Source organism: Myodes glareolus, chromosome 24 (genome assembly GCF_982192425.1).
Source record: "Myodes glareolus chromosome 24, mMyoGla1.1, whole genome shotgun sequence".
Lineage (NCBI taxonomy): Eukaryota > Metazoa > Chordata > Mammalia > Rodentia > Cricetidae > Myodes > Myodes glareolus.
The window spans coordinates 49,819,501-49,840,565 of NC_142049.1; the positions used below are offsets into that span (position 1 = coordinate 49,819,501).

General features: G+C 52.4%; 2 protein-coding genes across 4 annotated transcripts in view; one reads left to right on the forward strand and one right to left on the reverse strand.

Annotated features, from left to right (window-relative positions):
* The window catches only part of Mybpc2 (myosin binding protein C2), a 24,220-nt gene continuing 3,155 nt past the window's right edge, over positions 1-21,065 (forward strand). For both annotated transcript variants that reach the window (XM_085682819.2, XM_085682818.2), the window contains exons 1-26: positions 1-165; positions 1,772-1,849; positions 2,508-2,594; positions 2,757-2,905; positions 3,130-3,247; positions 4,121-4,169; positions 4,315-4,374; positions 8,037-8,230; positions 8,506-8,638; positions 8,752-8,876; positions 8,965-9,070; positions 9,977-10,149; positions 11,722-11,887; positions 12,856-12,962; positions 13,306-13,335; positions 13,573-13,712; positions 15,722-15,881; positions 15,974-16,078; positions 16,918-17,106; positions 17,696-17,830; positions 18,878-19,045; positions 19,148-19,236; positions 19,648-19,843; positions 20,316-20,455; positions 20,672-20,831; positions 20,929-21,065. In XM_085682819.2, coding sequence (XP_085538945.1) covers positions 147-165; positions 1,772-1,849; positions 2,508-2,594; positions 2,757-2,905; positions 3,130-3,247; positions 4,121-4,169; positions 4,315-4,374; positions 8,037-8,230; positions 8,506-8,638; positions 8,752-8,876; positions 8,965-9,070; positions 9,977-10,149; positions 11,722-11,887; positions 12,856-12,962; positions 13,306-13,335; positions 13,573-13,712; positions 15,722-15,881; positions 15,974-16,078; positions 16,918-17,106; positions 17,696-17,830; positions 18,878-19,045; positions 19,148-19,236; positions 19,648-19,843; positions 20,316-20,455; positions 20,672-20,831; positions 20,929-21,065 — 3,213 coding nt within the window. In that variant the 5' untranslated portion in view covers positions 1-146. The remainder of the gene's footprint in view (positions 166-1,771; positions 1,850-2,507; positions 2,595-2,756; positions 2,906-3,129; positions 3,248-4,120; positions 4,170-4,314; positions 4,375-8,036; positions 8,231-8,505; positions 8,639-8,751; positions 8,877-8,964; positions 9,071-9,976; positions 10,150-11,721; positions 11,888-12,855; positions 12,963-13,305; positions 13,336-13,572; positions 13,713-15,721; positions 15,882-15,973; positions 16,079-16,917; positions 17,107-17,695; positions 17,831-18,877; positions 19,046-19,147; positions 19,237-19,647; positions 19,844-20,315; positions 20,456-20,671; positions 20,832-20,928) is intronic.
* Garin5a (golgi associated RAB2 interactor 5A) overlaps positions 14,701-21,065 on the reverse strand; it is a 14,522-nt gene continuing 8,157 nt past the window's right edge. For both annotated transcript variants that reach the window (XR_015736353.1, XR_015736354.1), the window contains 5 exons: positions 20,793-20,945; positions 20,622-20,685; positions 20,067-20,203; positions 19,625-19,858; positions 14,701-19,014 (listed from right to left, as the gene is read on the reverse strand). The gene's annotated coding sequence lies outside the window, so the exon portion shown is untranslated. The remainder of the gene's footprint in view (positions 19,015-19,624; positions 19,859-20,066; positions 20,204-20,621; positions 20,686-20,792; positions 20,946-21,065) is intronic.

Below are 21,065 nucleotides of genomic sequence, written 5' to 3' on the forward strand. Positions count from 1 at the left end.
TGGGAGGAATGTGGGGCGGCCCAGAGCTGCCTCCTGGGATCCTTGAGCCTCCATAAAGGGCCCCTCCTAGGAACCCACCTGTCCCTGCTAGGGCCTGGCTAGAGCCACTGTGGTCCCAGTCCTGGGAGCCGGAGGAGGTCGCCGACATGCCTGAGGCTAAACCAGGTGGCTGGCCAGAAACTTTCCTGGGAGTTGGGGAGTTGGGTGGGAGATGGTCTGCAGACAGGGAATAGCTCTTCCGTGGGAGGAGGGGGTCCTTTGCCTTCTCCTACATCTAGGTAGAGTGTGGTTTCCTTGCCTGCTTGGGGAAGAGAGGCCCCTTCTCGGTGCACGGATGGGCTCCTCCCTGGTGCAGGGTGATGGGGTCGTGTCGTCCCTCTTCCGGCACCGGGAGACCCATCTTGGGTAGAAATCTCAGCTGTCTAATTATAAAATTGGGTTCGAGTTTTCTCTCCCTCCCTCCCCTCCCTCCCTCCCTCCCCTCCCTCCCTCCCTCCCTCCCTCCCCTCCCTCCTTCTCTCCCTCCCTTCTTCCTTCCTTATTTTCATCCCTTCTTTTCTCTTCTCCCCTCTCCTCTCTTCTCCAGTTCTCCAGGCTGGTCTCAAACTCACTCTGCAGCCCAGGCTGACTTGGAAGTCCCAGTCTATTTTGGGGGAGAGGGTGTTTCAAGACAGGGTTTCTCTGTGTAGCTCTGGCAGTCCTGGAACTCCATAGACCAGTCTGGCCTCAAACTCAGAGATCCACCTGCCTCTGCCTCCCGAATGCTGGGATTAAAGGCGGTGCACCACCATCGCCTGGCCGGAAGTCCCATTCTTACTGCCTCAGTCTCTCAAGAACTGGGTGGGAGGCGTGCACCCCCCATGCCCAGCTGGGGGACTCCTTTTCTTGAGGCTCAAGGGGTCTTGTTTGTACACTGCTGGGGCTCAGTTTAGGACTAGGGTCCTCTCCAGGTGGGAGAAGACCCTCCGGGTAGTTACGTCTCATCACTGAGTGAAGATTGGGTGCTTTCTAGATCATGAGGTGTGTCTATGGACACAGTGGGGCTTCATGTACATGGAATGATAATTTTCTGTGTAAAGACGAGAACCCCCTTGGTGTGAAGGTCAGACTTTTGCGCAGGAAATATGGGTCTCTTCCGTGTGTGGAACCCTTTTCTCCTGCTATGATGGGGATGGAATCTAGAGCCTCCTGTCTGCTGGGCAAGCACTGGCCCTGCCCCAGCACCCCAGTCTCTCTCCAGGGGCAGTTAGGAGTACTCCTCGGGGGGCAAGGGCAGTCTGTAAGCTGGTTGGTGCTTTCTCTTTTTGTGAAAGTGGGCATTGCACACAAACCCTGGCATCACCTTCCCCAAGGTGGCTGGTTCCCCAACCAGGCTGAGGTCGCCACCAGCTCCTTGCAGAAACTGACCCATGGGTCAGTGGACCTGTACCATATCGGAGACTGCTGTGGTCAGCACCAGTGTCCAGTTTCTATCCCAGGGGAAGGGCTAATTATACCCCAAACCTGAAATGTCAGACTGGTGGCCAGAGTCTGGGGTGAGGCTATGAGGGGAGGGGGAACCTGATTCCATACTCAGGGTTAGGATCAACTTAAGCCTGGAATGGGGGTCTGAACCCCACCGTCTGTACTACTTCCATCTGAAGGATGAGGGCTTGGTCTGGACCCCGGGTCTGGACCCTGGTTCTGAGGAAGAAGGTCTGGGTCTAGACTCTGGATCCAGGGGGAGGAGAGCACCATGTGTGCTGAAGTCTCAACATCTCCTGTGTTACAGCAGCCAAAAAGGCCCCCAAAGGCAAGGATACACCAAAGGAAGCTCCTGCTAAGCCAGATCCTGCAGAGCCCCCCAAAGGTGAGGTGCCCCCTGGGGCTCTGCCAACTGTCTCCTCCTGGCCCCTCTGCACACTGGCCCTAGCCTTTCCTGATCTCTTTCCGGTAGCTGTCTGCACACAGTGACAGAGCCACAGTCTTTCCTGGCTTCCCAGCACCCCACCCTGGCTGGCACGGCACCCTGAGCGATGTCCCAAGTAATTCCTGCCTAGCCCCCCAAAGCTATGTTCATATTTACATGTCTTTTACCCGAAAGTCCTTTCAGGACCATTCAGGCTATAACCTGCTCGTCCTCAGATGGGGAAACTGAGGCCCAAGGGGCTGACAGAGCCTAGCAAAGCTCATGCCCTCTGGATAAATGTAAGCCACACCATAATTTCTGCCTTCTGAGCAGAGGGATTCTTTTGTTTTGTTTTGTGGGGTTTTTTTTTGTTTGTTTGTTTGTTTTGAGACAGGGTTCCTTGTGCTGTAGTTGTCCTGGAACTCACTCTGTAGACTAGGCTGGCCTCAAACTCAAACTCCTGCTTCTGCCTCCTGAGTGCTGGGATTAAAGGCGTGTGCCACCACTACCCAGTGATCATAGGGGCTCTTATTGATCCCAGAACCCTTCCCAAAGAGGTCCTCTGCTTCTCCCTAAACTACTGCTGACACCCTAATCCCTAATCTTTTCTCCTGAGCAGAGGCCCCACCTGAGGACCAATCCCCAACTGCAGAGGAGCCCACAGGCATTTTCCTGAAAAAGCCAGACTCTGTGTCAGTGGAGACGGGTGAGCAGTGGAGCTGGACAGTCTAGAACCCGAGTGTGAGGGAGGAGGGTCGGGGAGGACTCCCGGGTCAGAGGGAGGAGGGCTAGGCCTGGACCCCCTGGGTCAGAGAGAGAAGGGCTGGGTCTCTGGAGAGCTGGGTTCCTCAGTGCCTCCTTCCTCCAGGGAAGGACACGGTGATTCTGGCCAAGGTGAATGGGAAGGAGCTCCCGGGCAAGCCTACCGTCAAGTGGTTCAAGGGGAAGTGGCAGGAGCTGAGCAGCAAGAGCGGAGCCCGATTCGCCTTCAAGGAATCCCATGACTCTGCCAGCAATGTGAGACCCCCCGTGGGACCCGGGGGCGGGGCTGGCACCTCCTCGAGGCTGAGGCCCGGCTAGAGCAGTGTAGAGGGCACAGCCATGTATTCCTCACACCTTTAGAGGCCTTAGGAGTCAAGATTCTGCAAGTTGGAGGGAGAGCTGTCCCCAGAGAGCTCTGCTTTGGGGCCGGGTGGAGACTTGGGGACTGTGAGTCAAAGCGCCATGCCCCTGGCCCCCAGGTGTATACCGTGGAACTCCACATTGGGAAAGTGGTCTTAGGGGACCGCGGGGATTACCGTCTAGAGGTCAAAGCCAAGGATGTCTGCGACAGCTGCTCTTTCAACGTGGATGTGGAGGGTACGCTGGGGGCAGAGCCGGGAACGCTGGCGGGTGGGGGTTCTCCACTGAGCCGAGGTGGATGCAGGCGTGGAGGTGGCGCAGTGCCCCTCTCTCAGAGAAAAGGGTCAAGACTTTGTAATGGTGGGGACAAGGTCTCCAGGATTTGTGTAGGAGGAGGTACTAGACTTACAGGTGTTTAGTAACTTGGGGTACACATGAAAAAGTTTAGGAAGCTTTAGGTTTGTGTGTTGAGGGCTTGGGTAATCAGGGCCTCCTGCCTCATAGAATCTGGGTGTATGTGTTCAGCACGAGGTGCATAGACCAGGCAGGTTAGGAGCAAGCAGGAGTCCTGCAGCCTCTGGGGTTCTACAGCTCCATGTGTGGGGTTTGAAAGTGAGGGGCTGGAGGAATGAGACTCCCCTGGCCTGGGGAGCAAGGACCAGCTGGCCAGGAGGGTAGGACATGGTAACTCCCAAAGGGTAGAGAAGTTACATGCCTTTCACCCAGCCCCGAGACTGAGGCAGGATGATTGTTGCCAGCCCCATATGAGCCTGGGGTTCACAGTGAGATCTTGTCTCAAGATCCAAAATACTGGGGGGGGGGGTGGGGAGGACGCAGAGTGTTTTTTGTTCTAGGTCAGCCAGGGCTACATAGTGAGACTCTGTTTCAAACACACACACACACACACACACACACACACACACACACACACATACACACGAGGAGGGGGGAAGGAGGGAGAGAGAGGGAGAGAGAGCACTGTCTAGGTCTTCAGAGATGGTGCATTGGCCCAGAAGGTGGAGGAAAGGGTACCCAAGAGGCTGGGAACTGTGAATGTCTGGACAGGATGTCCTGGTCTTTACCTTACTCCTCCTCCTCACCTGTTCCCAGCACCCAGACAGGACTCATCTGGTCAGAGCCTTGAGAACTTCAAACGTTCGTGAGTGCCTGTGGTCCCGGGAAAAACTGCCTATTGGCACTGAGAATCAAGGGACACTTTTCCTTGGGAGGTGGAGATGGAGGGCAAGGAGTGGGGACCCTTGGATGGATCTTTGTGGGCTTCACAACCCTCTTAATGATTGCAGGGGTGACGGGAAGTCAGAAGATGCAGGTGAACTGGATTTCAGTGGCTTGTTGAAGAAGAGGTGAGTTGGCCTAGCTGGCAGATAGGGACAGGTGGGGTCTTGGGAGAGGGACGATGGCCAAACAGCCGACACCTCATTTCTTATCAACCTCCTGAGACTTTTTTCCCTATTTTGCTCACCTTCCCTTCCTTCTCTTTTCTTGTCTTCTCTGTGAGGTGTGTGAGGGTGTGTGGGTTGGGGGCAGAGGTTGAGTTCTGTGTCTTCTATCACTCCCCACTGTCTCTGTTTTTCTTTATTGTGTTTTGAGACAAAGTCTCCCTCTATGGCTTTGACTGGCCTTGCTTGGAGGTTGCTATGTAGGTCCGTCTGGACTCAGATCCATAGAGATCTGTCTGCTTTGGACATTCAGTTGCTGAGACCAAGGGTGTGTGCCACCACACCTGGCCTTTTACTTTGTTTTTTTGCCATGAAGTCTCTCACTGAACTTGGAATTCAATAAGCTGACCAGAGCATTTGTGCACACGAGTGCAGTACCTGTGGAAGCCAGAAGAGGGTGTTGGACCCCCTAGAACTGGAGCTACAGGTGGTTGTGAGTTGCCTGATGTGGCGCTGGGCACTGAATCTGAGTTCTCTGGAAAAGCTGTGTGTGCTCTTAACTGCAGAGCATCCCCTCCAGTCCACACGTGACTTTTACAGACTTGGGTCCTAATGCTCACACAGCAAGCACTTTGCCCAGAGCCATCCTTCAGCCTCCACCCCTAGGTTTTCTGTTTACTCCAATACGATCTTCTCCTCCTCATCTTGCCAGCCCATCCACCCCTTCCTGTAATGCCATCCAGTCAGCCATGTGCTCATCAAGTCCTCAGCCTTTTCACCCCTGAAGCCACCAGCCCTGCACCCTGCTCAGCCAAGCTTCCAGCCTATCACCTACCCATCACGAATCCATCCACTCATCCTCCATCCACACAGCTAACTACCTCTCCATCTTCAAGCCTGTCTGTCCTCTCCACACTCTTCTCCCTACCAGCTTCCCAGTTCTCTATCCCCTGTCTGCCATTATACTCAGATATCTATTTGTCAGTGTGTCCGTCTGCTCCACACTCACGCCCTGCACCGTCCGTCCGTCTGCTCCACACTCACACCCTGCACTGTCCGTCCGTTTGCTCCACACTCACGCCCTGCACTGTCCGTCCGTCTGCTCCACATTCATGCCTTGCACAGCCTGTCCGTCCGCTCCACACTCATGCACTCCACCAATACAATAAGGCAGTTATCTGCCCCTATATCAACTACCTTGCTCCTTGTATATTCAACTGAACTTGCACCTCTCCCCAACAGCACCCAACATCCTATCCAGACATCTGCTCCCCCACATCCGGCCAGCATTTCACCCTGTCACTGACACACCCAACCTCTTAGAGCTTTCTGTCAAATTGAACAATGCGAGGTTGGGACTCTGTAGGTAAAAAAAATAACTGGACTGGGGCTGTGAAAACGACTCAATCAGCAATGTGCTTGTTGTGCACCTGTGAAGACCCGAGTTCAAATCCCCAGCACCCGTAAAAGCTATGTGTAGAGCCACACTTCTGCATCCCAGCAGGTGAAATGGATAGGTTCCTGGAGTTTGTCGGCCTAGACAATCAGAGAGCTCCAGGTTCAGTGAGAGAACAGCCATGTCTCAAAATATAAGCTGGGCTAGGGAGACGGCTCAGTGGGCAAGAGGGCCTGTTGCCTTGCCTGGTGGCCTGCATTCAATTCTTAGAAACCACACGATAGGGGGGAGAACCGACTTTTAAAAGTTCTCTGACTTTTGCACACATGCTGTGGTATGTGAGTATACGTGTGTGTGCGCGCACACACACACACAATAAAAAGAGTTAAAAGCATTTTAAGAAGTGAGGTAGGGAAATGACTGAGGAAAGACCTGACAGCAACTTCAGGCTACACACACCGATGCACATGTGTACACAGACACAGCGGAGTGGGTGGATTACAACAACTTCCTGCTGCTTTCCAGCACACGTGGTCTCTCGTGTACCCACTAGAGTATCGGCCATGTGCCCACCCTTCATGGCTCCAGTTTCCCCACTGACAGCTCCTCTGTGAGTCTTCTATCAATCAGCCACAGGCTTGGCCATCTTTCCATTTCTGTCATCCTGGCCATGCATGCGTGTGCCCTGCTATGCTCTATCCACCCTTCTGTTTATCTGTCCTCTCACCTTCTGCTCTCAATATCAACATAATATTCATGTCCCAAGTCCAGCCGTGCATGACTCTGTTGCTTCCTTCTTCCTTCCTGAAGATCCCCTCTTGCATTTCTTCCTCCATGTGAGGCCAGCTGTCCTCTAGGTGCTGGGCTGAGATGGAGACACAGAGAAGCCCCACTTGATCCTGGGCTGACTCCTTCAATACCATGGGAAGACATGACAGATCCAGAGACAGGGACACGCACAAGGCAGTTTGGTGTGGTTAGAGGAAAGAGCATGTCACTGCCTTGGAGAACCATAGATCCCTCATAGAGAAGAAAGCACGGGCGCTAGGGTTTGGAGGATGGAGAGGGACACAAGGCAGGGACACGAGAGGCTGGAAGCGGCCAAGAGCTCTGAGAGGCAGAAGAGGGCCTGCAGTGCCAAGGACACCGTGTAAATCTGGTTTGGATGCTGGGGTGCTGAGGGTGGAAAACTGGGTAGGTTGATGACAGCCAGGACAAGGAGCTGGGGTTCCCTCCTGAAGGCAGTGGGGAGCCACAGCAATGTTTAGAATGGGGAGGACATGGTTTCTGGTGTGCATGTTGGAAACTTTCTGTGGAGACCATGGGCGGAAAAACCTAGAAAGGAAGGTGACTGATAAATATTTGATGGATAAATATTTGATGGATAAGTGAATGGGTAAATGTGTAGGAATGTGAAGGGAGGGATGGATGAAGGGATGGAGGAATGGATGGATGAGTGTGTGGGTAGATGGGTAGGAAGGTGAAGGGATGGATGGATGAATGGGTGGAGGGATGGATGGATGGATAGATGGGTGGATGGGTGAGTGGGGGAAGGGATAGAGAGTGGATTAAAGGTAGCTGTTTACTTGGTTAGGTGAATGGGTGGGTTGATGAAGATATGTGGACAGAAGGGTGAATGGGGATTGGATGGATAGATGGATGGATGAGTGGGGAGAGAAGAGAAGAAGAGAGGGAAGGCTGATGGGATGATGAATGGGTGCTGTTATAGTTAGATGAATGGACAGATGATGGAGGGAGTAGGGAGGGAAGGATGGATGAGTGAGTGAGTGTTCAGATGGATGGGTAGGATACATGGACAACTGGATAGGTGGATGAACTGATACTGAATAGATATGTGGGTAGTGGATAAATAAATGGAGAGATGGATTTATTGAGGGAAAGGAAGGTGGAAGAAGAGAGGGATGGATGATAAATGGAGAGAAGGGTGAATAATGGATAAATGAATGGGTATTCAGGTGAATGTGCAGAATACAGGGATGGATAGGTGAATAAATTAGAGGGTGTATGGATGGATAGATGTGGGGATAAATGATCGATGTGTGGGTGAGGGCTGGATAATTGAGGTGTGGATAGATGAGTGGATAAAAGGAGGGAAGAAGATGCTTGGCCAATAATCCAAGTGGGAAAGAACAAGGCTCAGAGTTACAGGTAACTGGCTGTGGGGGTGGGGCGCCTTAGCCTCCCCATCACTGTGTCCCTGCTCCCCCAGGGAAGTGGTTGAGGAGGAAAAGAAGAAGAAGAAAGACGATGATGACCTGGGCATTCCCCCGGAGATCTGGGAGCTCCTGAAAGGGGCCAAGAAGAGCGAGTACGAGAAGATTGCCTTCCAGTACGGCATCACTGATCTCCGAGGCATGCTGAAGCGCCTCAAGAAGGCCAAGGTGGAGGTCAAGAAGAGTGCAGGTCAGTATTGACCCGAGGGAGATGGGATTGTCCTGGAGCCCCAACACTGGGGACATCTGTACCCTGGATCCAGGACAAGTGGTGGGCCTCACTCTCAAAGGTCTCTAAGTCCACGGGAGGCCTCCAGACTTGACCTTGGAGAGACCAAGGTCTGGGAGGAAGATCTGGCTCCTCTTGAGATGATCAGGGCAAAAAGAAACTCTTTTCTCTACTCCCTGGTCTCCTGTCTTTGACACTGGTCATCTCTGTATCCCTTGGTCCTCCTCCATCCCTAGCCTTCACTAAGAAGTTGGACCCAGCCTACCAAGTAGACAGAGGCAATAAGATCAAGCTGGTGGTGGAGATCAGTGATCCAGACCTTCCTCTCAAGTGGTTCAAGAATGGCCAGGAGATCAAGCCAAGCCTCAAGTATGACCAGGGGAACTGCTGCACAGGCGGTCCGCAGTGAATGCCCAGAAGCAAGCGTGGGTTCCCACCTTCCCTTTTGGCTGTGTCTTCTGTAATGGGTGCTCTCACACCAGGTATGTGTTTGAGAATGTGGGGAAGAAACGAATTCTCACCATCAACAAGTGCACGCTGGCAGACGACGCTGCGTACGAGGTGGCAGTCCATGACGAGAAGTGCTTCACCGAACTCTTTGTCAAAGGTGGGGCTGGCTCCCCCTGAGTCTGGGGAAGGATGGAGGGGATCGAGTGGGTCCTGAGACTGCTGGCTTCTTCTCTCTCACTCCATAGAGCCTCCAGTCCTGATCGTCACCCCACTGGAAGACCAGCAGGTGTTTGTGGGTGACAGAGTGGAAATGTCGGTGGAGGTGTCTGAAGAGGGTGCACAGGTCATGTGGTGAGTAGCCGAGTACAGCTGCCTTTAGGTTCTTCGCCTCAGCCCTGGTCTCTTGCAGACTCGAAACTTCCTAGGAGGTTCTGAGTTTTGTTCAGGAGGCACCTGAGACCTCAGTTAATGTCTTTAAATCCCCCTTACTCATGACCTCATTATTCTAGAACTGACCTCCGTTCATCCTGTTATCTTCAGGATCTTTTCCTGATCCCTCCTGCTGTACTGAATATTAATTAATCTATCAGCTAGCCATTTGTCCTTGGGTCCATCCATGTGTCTGTTATCCACTTGTTCATCACCCTCTCATCCATCAATCATCCTCTATACAAACACCCATCTTCTCTCTTCCACCCACCATCATTCTGTCTACCATACCTCTATCCATGCATTATCCATGTATCCTTCTATAATCCATTCACCATCATCCTTCCACCCAATCGTTACCAGCCCATCATTCCCTTATCCGTTCCACCCACTCATCCACCCATCCATCCATCATCCCTCCACCCACCCATCCACCCATCCATCCATCATCCCTCCACCCACCCACCCATCCATCATCTATCCATCCATCCACCCATCCACCCATCCATCCACCCATCCACCCATCCATCATCCCTCTATTCCTTTCCATTCATTCATCACTTGTCCATCTTGCCCATCTATTATCAATCTTTTTATCTACTTATAACTTCTTCTGTTCATTTCTTCATCCATCCCCCAACCCAGCCTTCTTTCCATTGATTCATTCAGCCATTCACCTATCATCTTTTAACCCATCCTTCATTCACCCACCCATTCCTTACCCCTCCACCCATTCATTATCCATCTAAACCAACCACATACCCGCCCATCCCTGGTCTATCCATGATCTATTCTTCCACCTCATTGACCTGCCTTCCACCCACCCAGGATGAAAGATGGTGTGGAGTTGACACGGGAGGACTCCTACAAGGCACGCTACCGCTTCAAGAAGGACGGGAAACGGCACATCCTCATCTACTCTGATGTGAGTCAGGAAGATGGGGGGCGCTATCAAGTCATCACCAACGGCGGCCAGTGTGAGGCTGAACTCATTGTGGAAGGTACGACATCTGTCCCCACTCCCCACACGTGACACTGAATGTGTCCTGCTGCACACACACGTGTCCCCACTCCCCACACGTGACACACAGTGTGTCCTGCTGCATACACGTGTCCCCACTCCCCACACATGACAATGAGTGTGCCCTGCTGCACACACATCTGTCCCCACTTCTCACACGTGACTCTGAGAGTGCCCTGCTGCACACACGTGTTCCCATTCTCCACACGTGACACACAGTGTGTACTGCTGCACACACCTGTCCCCATTCCCCACACATGACACACAGTGTGTACTGCTGCAAACGAGGTATGATTTGGTGGGCGTGAGAGGACCCTGTGAATGTCCAAGTTTGTATATCAGCTCCTTGTTCATAAAATGCCACCTCTGGGAGAAAGTGCGCCAGAGAAGGGTCATAGGACCTTGTGTAAGAAAGAAACGTGAAACAAAGCAAAACAAAAACCTGTGTCATGGGGCTGGAGAGATGGCTCAGAGGTTAAGAGCACTGACTGCTTTTCTGGAGGTCCTGAGTTCAATTCCCAGCAACCACATGGTGGCTCACAACCATCTGTAATGAGGTCTGGTGCCCTCTTCTGGCCTGCAGGCATACATGGAAGTTGAACACTGTGTACATAATAAATAAATCTTTAAAAAAAAAAAAAACAAAAACCTGTGTCATTTACAGTGAAATAAATAGGCTTTTCTGTATGTGGCCAATTAAACAAGGGAAAGTGCACACTGCACTGACTCGCAGGGACAGACTGCTGAGATCAGTCCTCAGATGATGCTGTCACACAGGGAAGGGAAGAGAAAAGGAGGAAGGGAGAGGAAATGATAAGCGTGATCAAACACACACACACATGCACACTCACGCACATTTACACACTCACACACATACATTCACACATACATACACTCACCTACTCAGCACACACTCACACACATACACTCACACATACATACACTCACATACTCAGCACACACTCACACACATTCACACACTCACACACATACACTCACACATACATACACTCACATACTCAGCACACATTCACACACACATTCACACACTCACACACATACATACATACACACATACACACTCACACAAACTCACACACTCACATACACACTCCCAACACATTCACACACTCATACAGACAATTAGCTCTCCTTACCCAGGGATTCTGTGTGTAAGCAAACACCTTTTGAGTAAAATATTGGGAAAATAAATACATCTTATCAGGGCACGCTAGCCAGGAACTCCACCACTGAACTGTACCCTAATCTCTCACCGGGGGATCCTAGGCCGGGGCTCCACCCCTGAGCATGGCCCCGCCCACCGTACACTCTTTCTGGGAGGCTCCCAGCATTCTCTGCAGCATTTCCCTCCTATTCTTGGAATTTCCTTGTTCCCCATCCCCACTAGAGCAGGATCCTCCATGTCCAGCAGGTAGTTTGGGGCTCACTCATAGCTCAATCCTAGAACAGCATTCAGCACGCAGTGGGTGCTCGCTAGGGTTTGTAACCTGATTAGAGCCGGCAGGGTCCCACCCTCTTTCTTCTTATGCAGAGAAGCAACTGGAGGTCCTGCAGGACATTGCAGACCTGACAGTGAAGGCCGCAGAACAGGCTGTGTTCAAGTGTGAAGTGTCTGATGAGAAGGTGACGGGCAAGTGGTACAAGAATGGGGTGGAGGTGCGACCCAGCAAGAGGATCACCATCTCCCATGTGGGCAGGTGAGGCACAGGGCGATGGTTTGGGATCAGGTCTCACTGCACAGGCATGGTGCGGGGAGGGGTCCGCTAGGACCGTATTTGAGACATCCAGGGAAGCAAGCGGTTAGAAGTCAGCAGGCAGGACGTGAACACCTGAGGAGCGTCACGACTCCGGCCCAGCGCCGCATCCTCCTGGGTATCGTCATGCCAGCTGTTTGGCTCTGTTTTTCGTAAGGAACCAGAGCTACTGGCAGCCTTGATAATGACGGTAGCCAGTCTTGCTGCGGACAGGGACCTTCCTAAGAGCCAGGTCCGCCCTAGATGTTTCATGGCTCTTGAGATGGTGGCATCATTTCTCTGTTTATAGATGAAGCAACAGAGGCAGAGAGGCTTAGTAGCTCGCCCAAAGTCACACAGCTAGGAAGTGGGATTTAAACTCAGGCCAGAACATCACAAAACCTCGAGTAAAAATCGTAGCTCTGCAAACATGAGGACTTGAGTTCAAGTTCCAACACTCACTTAAAATCTGAGCGTGGTGGTGTGTGCCCATAATCCCAGCACTGGGGAGGCAGAGACAGGAGGATCCTTGGAGTTTACTGGCTAGATAGCCTGGCTTAATTGGTGGGATCCAGGTTCCAGTGAGAGGCCCTGTCTCAAAGCGGAGAAGAGCTGGAGAGAAGCACTGACTGCTCTTGCAGAGGACCCAGGCTCAATTCCCAGCACCCACATGATGGCTCACAACCATCTGTAAATCCAGTTCCAGGGGATCCAGTGCCTTCTTCTGTAGGTACTGCACACACAGTGCACATACAAACATGAAGACAAACATGCATACATATATAAAATAAATCTTAAGGATAAAATGCAAATGGTGCCCAAGGGATGACACCTGAGGTGGACCCCTGGGGTCCGCATCTCTTGCGTTGGCACTCACAGATAAGTCTGCAGTGACCTGGCCTGACCCCACCGACCTCCGTTCTGCATTGTAGATTCCACAAGCTGGTGATTGACGATGTCCGCCCCGAGGATGAGGGAGACTACACATTCGTGCCTGATGGCTATGCCCTGTCCCTCTCTGCCAAGCTCAACTTCTTGGGTAGGGAAAGCCTTCCTTTTCTACTAGGGACAGAGAACCCACCCTCCCAGACCTCCAAGATCCCAGCATTTCTCCCTGCAGGATTAAGATCTCTAGTTTTATGATGGGGGCCATAGCAAGTGTCTCTGGGGCCCATGGTTACAGTCAGTGAGATGTTCAGGGCATGGTACATGCTGATGAGTATCCATGGGGAATAGGGGTGGTTTGGGAATCTGTCCCTCCCCTGGGACCACACACTCAGAGTTTCTTTCAGATTCTGCCCTCTGCCTCTGGATTATGAAGGGAAGATGAGGGAGGGACATGAGAGTTTAGTCCTAACCATCCCAACCCCTTGTCCTTTCAGAAATCAAAGTGGAGTATGTGCCCAAGCAAGGTAAGAGCTGCACGGCCCCAGTGTGACTCATGTCTGAGGGAGCAGGGCTGGGTCTGAACCCCTGGGTCTGAGGGAGCAGGGCTGGGTCTGAACCCCTGGGTCTGAGGGAGCAGGGATGGATCTGAACCCCTGGGTCTGAGGGAGCAGGGCTGCGTCTGGACTTGGAATGCTGCTTCTCTGGTAGCCCTATGGTGGTATTGGGAAGCCAGGTACCCAATGCCTGTTTTGTGCCTCTAGAGCCCCCAAAGATCCACCTGGACTGCTCAGGGAAGACCTCGGATAACTCCATTGTTGTAGTGGCTGGAAACAAGCTGCGGCTGGATGTGGCTATCACAGGGGAGCCACCTCCCGTTGCCACCTGGCTAAAGGGAGATGAGGTAGGTTTCTGCCCTGGTCCTTCTCCCTCTAGCTCGGCCAAGTGGCTTCAGGCAAGTGGCTTTTCCTCTCTGAGCTTCAGTCTCATTCTCTATGGAATGAGGATGTCTTCTTTCTGTGTGGAGCAGTTCTGAACACTGCGGGATATATTGTCTACACAGGTATGGATCCAACATACGGTGCATACCCCATTCATTGATCTTTTCCTCCAACAGCTGGTTAGTCAGTCAAGACTGACTGGTTCATCCATCTCTTCAGTAACGCTTCTATCCACCACTCTCCCACCCACCCATCCATTTTTCCATCCATCCACCCATTCATCCACACGTCCACCCATCCATTCATCCATCTACACATTCATCATCAATATATCCATTCATCCACACATCTCCCCATCCCTCCACCCACGACCCACATCTATATTGCATCTATATACAATCCATCCACCCACTACCTATTCATCCATCCATCTATCCATCACTCACCTACCCACCTGCCCAACCATCCACCCACTCCCCAAAAAAGTCCCATCCAACTACCATCATTGATTCATCCTTTTATCAAAAAACTGCTTTGAATTTTCTGTCCTGGCCCCAGGGAAGTGGGATTTTCAGATCTCTTGTGTTAGCTTTCAGTTAACATAATCAATACCAGAGCTATATCTATCTATCTATCTATCTATCTATCTATCTATCTATCTATCTATCTATCTATCTATCTATCTACCTATCTACCTATCTGTCTATCTGTCTGTCTGTCTATCTACATACACACTATATATGTGTGTTCCTGGTTCCAGCCCCTGGTTGGTTCCTCTCCCTTGGATCTGTGGCCAGGTTAAACACTGTGGTGGCAAGATGCTCACCTCATAATGGCTGGAACACACAGAGAGGAAGGGTCCAGGGCCCCAACATCTCTTCAATGGCATCCCCTCTTACCAATGACTAGGTGTCCTCTTGATAGGCTCCATCACTTTTTTTCAAGACAGGATTTCTCTGTGTGGCCCTGGCTATCCCAGAACTTGCACTGTAGACCAGAATGGCCTCATAGAGATCTGCCTGCCTCTCCTGGGATCAAAGATACACCATCATCTTCGGGCTTTAGGTCCCATCACTTAAAGGCTCCACTTCCTCCCAGTAATGTGATGGACTGGGACAAGCCTTCAGGACATGGGTCTTTGGGTAACATTCATCCAAACTGTAGCAGCACTGAGGTCCTCTCTTCTGGAACATGGACAGCAAGGCTCCATGTTTATCCACTCTTCTCCGCAGCTAACCACTGAAGGTGCCACCCTCATCAGATGCAGTCCTTTGAGGGAGGTGATGGAAGCCAAAGTTGCTTCTCAAGATGTCCAAGACTGAGATATGGGGGTCAGAGAGCAGGAGCTGTAGGAATGTGAAGTCACTTTGATCTAGGAGCATACAAAATGCTCCCTGGAAGAAGTGACGACTTTCACGTGGCCTTAAGAGTAAGAGGAGGTAGGCTGGTGAGATGGCTCAGCCGTTAAGATCACTGGCTGCCCTTTCAAAGGACCTGGGTTCAATTTCCAGTGCCCATATGGCAGCTCACAACTGTCTGTGATAACATTTAACATTTTAATTTTAACATAAAATTAAAAAAAAAAAGAGTATGAGGAGACTTGAGACACAGATGGAGTGGTTGGGATTCCAGGCAGGGCTCTCCCCCTAGGTTTTACCCCAGTACGCACGGATCAGACACGCTGGTTCACAGCTGCAGTCTCTGCACTTGGGAGGAAGAACAGGAGCTCAAGGCTATCGTTGACCACAGAGAAAGTGTAATGGCATCTACATCATAAGAGAAACCTGCTTTAGAGAGAAAAAGCAGTGTCAGGTTGTTTAGCCTACAGATAAACAGGACTCTTGGGAACAAGACCTTGTGTAGTGAGGGTGGGTGTGTGGGGACAGGAAGGATGAGTGAGGAAAGTCAGGGTGAGCTCTCCGAGTCAGAATTCACACGTGGCCATGCCTGGCTGCTGGGTGGCCCTGTCCAGGTGTTCACAGCGACGGAGGGCAGGACACACATTGAGCAGAGGCCAGATTGCAGCAGCTTTGTGATCGAGAGTGCAGAACGGGCAGATGAGGGCCGATATACCATCAAAGTCACCAACCCTGCCGGTGAAGACGTGGCCTCCATTTTCCTGCGGGTTGTGGGTAAGCAGGGGCCAAGGCGGATGATGCACAGGGTGGCTCATTGAAGCCTCTAAGGGTACCCCTGACTCTTATTGTCCCTCACTCCCATCCAGATGTTCCTGACCCTCCAGAGGCCGTTCGTGTCACCTCAGTTGGAGAAGACTGGGCCATTCTGGTCTGGGAGCCACCCAAGTATGATGGAGGACAGCCAGTGACAGGTCAGCATCCGTGTACCAGTGTCCCTGTGACTTCCGTGTTTCCTAACCTTTGATTCATCTTTCACCCAAGCCCAAAGCTTCCTTGTGGGTCTCCCCCAAGAACTAAGTTCTCTGGGACCTGGGTCTCCTGATGTGTGCGTGCCCGTGCATGCAGAGGCCGGGTCCACTGTGAGTGCCCTCCTCCACCATTCTCCACCTTATTTTTTGAGATTGTTTTCACTGAACCTGGAGCTCACCTGTTGGGCTAGACTGGCTGGCTAAAGGAACTTTCTGTCTCCAGCCATGAGATCTCGAGCACATACTACAGCCAGCTTTTATGTGGGTGCCATGGATCCAAACTCAGGCCTTCACACTTGTGCCAGCACTAATGACTGAGTCTCATCTGCAGCCTCCATCCTGACCCCTTTTGATACAGAGTCTTACTGCCCCACCCCATCCCTTTTGAGACAGAGCCTTACTGTGTAGCTCTGTCTGGCCTAGAATTCACTTTGTGGCTGGCCTCAAACTTAGAGGTATCAGCTTGACTCTGCCTCCTGAGTGTTGGGGTTAAAGGTGTACACCACCATGCCCGGCCAGATTTCCATCTTTCTTACTTTGACCCCATTAACCTTTCCCAGGATTCATTGTTCCCTAGTGACTTGGAAATAAATCTCATAGCCTGGGGATTTCTGTGACCTTGGCTTCCCAAGGCCAAGAATGGTAGCCCCCAGAAAGCTCTGGGAAGCCGAGAGTCAATTTGATGTGGGTTGTTTGATCCTTTCTGTGTGACCCTTCCTGTCCCAAATGTGACATTAGATCTCATTACAACCCCCAAAACCCTTCTGCTTGGGGAGCCACAGGGTACTTGATGGAGCGGAAGAAGAAAGGCTCCCAGCGCTGGATGAAGCTCAACTTTGAAGTCTTCACTGAAACAACCTACGAGTCCACAAAGATGATCGAGGGTGTCCTCTATGAGATGCGGGTCTTCGCTGTCAATGCCATTGGTGTCTCACAGCCCAGCATGAACACCAAGCCCTTCATGCCCATTGGTACAATGGCTTGTCCCTCCACACCTGCCCCTCCCACCGACTCTGCCCCACATCCATCTCCAATCCCATACCTGACCTTTGACCCACAGAGCTTGAAATGTGTGTGTGTGTGTGTGTGTGTGTGTGTGTGTGTGTTGCTGGAGATAGAATCCAGGACCATGCACAAAAATTCAACCCCTCACTGAGGTATTCTAAACATGGGTTCTACTACTGAGCCACACCCTCAGCCTCTGACTGGTAGATTCTAGGTAGGCATTTTACCTCTGAGTTACAGCCCCAGTACCCCCGCCTCTTTTTTTGGTCTTTTTGAAGCAGGTTCTCTCTGTAGTACTAGCTGGTCTGGAACTTGCTCTGTAGGTCAGGCTGGCCTTGAACCCCCAGAGATCCTCCTGCTGCTGCCTCCCCAGTGCTAGGTCTGAAAGTGTACACCACCACGCTGGCTTCTGTTTTTTATCTTATCTCCCTCATGCCCTTTCCTGATCACTGATTTTTGACCCATCGCAGTGATACTAGCCTCTGACCCCTGCCCTCTCTTGCTGACTTCTGCTCCTTCACTGGCTCTTGGTCCCCTCTCTTTGGATTCCTGCAGCCCCCACAAGTGCACCCCAGCACCTCATTGTGGAGGATGTGACGGACACCACCACCACACTCAAGTGGAGGCCTCCAGACAGGATTGGCGCTGGCGGCATCGATGGTTACCTGGTGGAGTACTGCCTGGAGGGCTGTGAGTGGCACTAGGCCCTGTGTTGAACCAGGGAGTGGACTTGGGAGTTGCATGGGGGGCCGGCATAGTTCCCGGGCTAGTCTGGACCCCTCTATGAAGCAATGACTCCTTATCGGTCTGTTCTTCCCTCTCTAGTATTTTCCTCTACCTCCTTCCCGCTCTTCTTCCTTCCCTTCCTTCCTCTTCTCCTCTCTTCCCTGTTTTAATATTCTTCCTTCCCCACCATCTGTGTAACTGTCATCTCTGCTGTCCCCATCCCCACCTCTGCTTCATTACCCCCCACACTCACAGTCACACACAAGTGCTTGCATACACCCACATCAGCATGCACACTCACACTAGTGCACACATACTCCTTAAAACCATGTACTCACACTCAAATGTTCATTTACCCACCAATGTATACGCATACTGGCAGGCGCGCGCGCGTGCGCGCACACACACACACACACACACACACACACACACACACACAGCCCGACGTGGGGTTCACAGTCCTGGCTACAGAATATCTTATATGCATTGCTTATCTGGCAGTCAGGACACCACACTGACACCGTCTGCCCAGCCATATCAGTAATCAAGCAGCCCCAGCCCTACCCACTACGGCTGCCTATGTGGTTTTGGTCTATGATTCAGAACCTTTGTCTTGACCCGGAACTGTGAGCACCACGTCAGGCCACACAGGAAAGTGACAATATTGTCCATATCAGTTTCTTCCCAGCATTCCCTGCTTCATTTTCCAGCTGGCCACCACTCCACCCTCCTACCCTGGAAATTTCTTGCATCAGGCTTGAGCTATGTGATTTCAAATAGCTTCTACCTAGGACCCCCGGTTTCCTTGTCCTTGAAATGTGGTCACAGTGTTGAGGCAGGTGTGCTGTCTCCACGACGGAATGGTGTGGTCCTCCATGCTGTCCTCAGGAAGGCTTGACCAGTGCTGCCACTTATGCTGGGGTTCACTGAGTCCTCGTTGTGATGGGTTTGCTGGGGACAGTGAGGAAAGCCGTGCAGAAGGCCAGGTCCACATGTGACTCCTCTCCCCAGCTGAGGAATGGGTCCCGGCTAACAAGGAACCCGTGGAACGGTGTGGCTTCACTGTCAAGGATCTTCCAACTGGAGCCAGGATCCTCTTCCGGGTTGTTGGGGTCAACATTGCAGGGCGCAGTGAGCCAGCCACCCTCCTTCAGCCGGTCACCATTAGAGAGATTGTGGGTGAGTGACACCCAGTCCCGACTCAGGGTCCCCCAGATGAGGTCATCATCCCCCTGAAGTGATTTCCAGCCCAACACCAACCCCCTCTGTTCACACCCTCAGAGCAACCCAAGATCCGCCTCCCCCGCCACTTGCGTCAGACCTATATCCGCAAAGTGGGGGAAGCCATCAACCTTGTTATCCCCTTCCAGGTACTTAAGCTGGGATCAGTGTGGGTGCTGGGATGAGGTTATGAACAGGGCCAGGGCTGGGGTTGGGGCTATGGACAGGGTTGGCGTTGGGATCAGGCTTAGGGCTAGGGGTAGGGTTGGGGACTGGGCTATGAACAGGTCAGGTTCATAGCCAATACCATTGTTTGTGCTTAAGTCAGAGCCAGGGTCAGAGCTGGGGGTCAAGGATAGGGCTGCAGGTCAGGGTGGAAGTCAGAGATAGGGTTGGGGTCAAACAGAGTCAGGGCCAGAGCTGGCAGGGGTCAGAGCCTGGAGTAGGGTCGAGACAAGTCCAGGATGGTGTCAGGTCCAGGATGCAGTGATGGATCTATCACCTAACCATGCCCTTAGGCCTGAAGAGCTCACTTACCTTACATTTATTCTGTCCTACAGGGCAAGCCCCGGCCTCAGGTGGTGTGGACCAAGGGTGGGGCTCCCTTGGATACCTCCCGTGTGAATGTGCGGACCAGTGACTTCGACACGGTGTTCTTCATACGCCAGGCGGCCCGCTCTGACTCTGGAGAATATGAGCTGAGTGTGCAGATTGAGAACATGAAGGACACTGCTACCATCCGCATCCGGGTCGTGGGTGCGAGGCTGGAGCCTGGGGAGGCGGGATAGACCAGGGTCAGGAGTAGGTGGAGGAGGCCAGTAGGAATGGGAGAAGAGGGAAATCGGAGTAGGGGAGAGGCTCGGTGGGACTGGAGAGTTGGAGGAACATGACCAAAGGGACAGAAGGGAGGTTTGAAACAGGAAGGGTGGAAGGTGGGGCAAGGAAGGGGCTCGGTTGGTATTGTGCTTGTCTAACATACATGAGAGCCCAAGGCCCATCCGCAGCGCTGGGTAAACGAAGTGTAGTGGTGTGTGCCTAAGATCTCAGCACTCACGGGGTGGCAGCGGGAAGATCAACCCAATCCTGAGATACACAGTGGTTTGAGACCAGCCTGGGCTACAACAAGTCAAAAAGAAAAAGAAAAAAAAAGTCAGGAGGGGAAGGAAGGAGCAGTGCCAGACATCAGGGCCCCTCGGATGGTGTGTGACCCCCCCAACCCTTCTTCTAGAAAAGGCAGGGCCAGCGGAGAATGTGATGGTGAAGGAGGTGTGGGGCACCAATGCGTTGGTGGAGTGGCAGCCGCCGAAGGACGACGGGAACAGTGAGGTCACAGGCTACTTTGTCCAGAAGGCTGACAAAAAAACCATGGTGAGGGGACAGAGGGGCCTCGGAGGCTGGGGAAAAGTGGAGCAGAGCTTTCTGTTTCACAGCTGGGAAACTGAAGCTCGGAGACAGGGTGGCTGCGAGTGGGAGTGGGCTGGGTTCCGCAGACAGACTGCTGCTTCTGCCCCGCCTCTCCTGCGTCTCTACTCACACGCGGCCCGCGTGCTGGCCTTTCCTGGTCCCTCCTTGTCCCCATTCCAGGAGTGGTTCAATGTCTACGAACACAATCGCCACACCAGCTGTACAGTGTCGGATCTCATCGTGGGCAATGAGTACTATTTCCGAATCTTCAGCGAGAACATCTGCGGTCTCAGTGACTCACCTGGTGTCTCCAAGAACACAGCGCGAATCCTCAAGACAGGTGCAGGGCTGCCTGGCACTGAGCTGCAACTCCTGGCTGTTGGCCCCTGGCTAGGTTTGGGGTGGGGCTCACGTTATGGGCATCTCATCTTCCCCAGGAATCACCTTAAAACCACTGGAATACAAGGAGCATGATTTCCGAACAGCCCCCAAGTTCCTGACACCGCTGACTGACCGGGTAGTGGTAGCAGGATATACCGCAGCTCTCAACTGTGCCGTCAGAGGCCACCCAAAG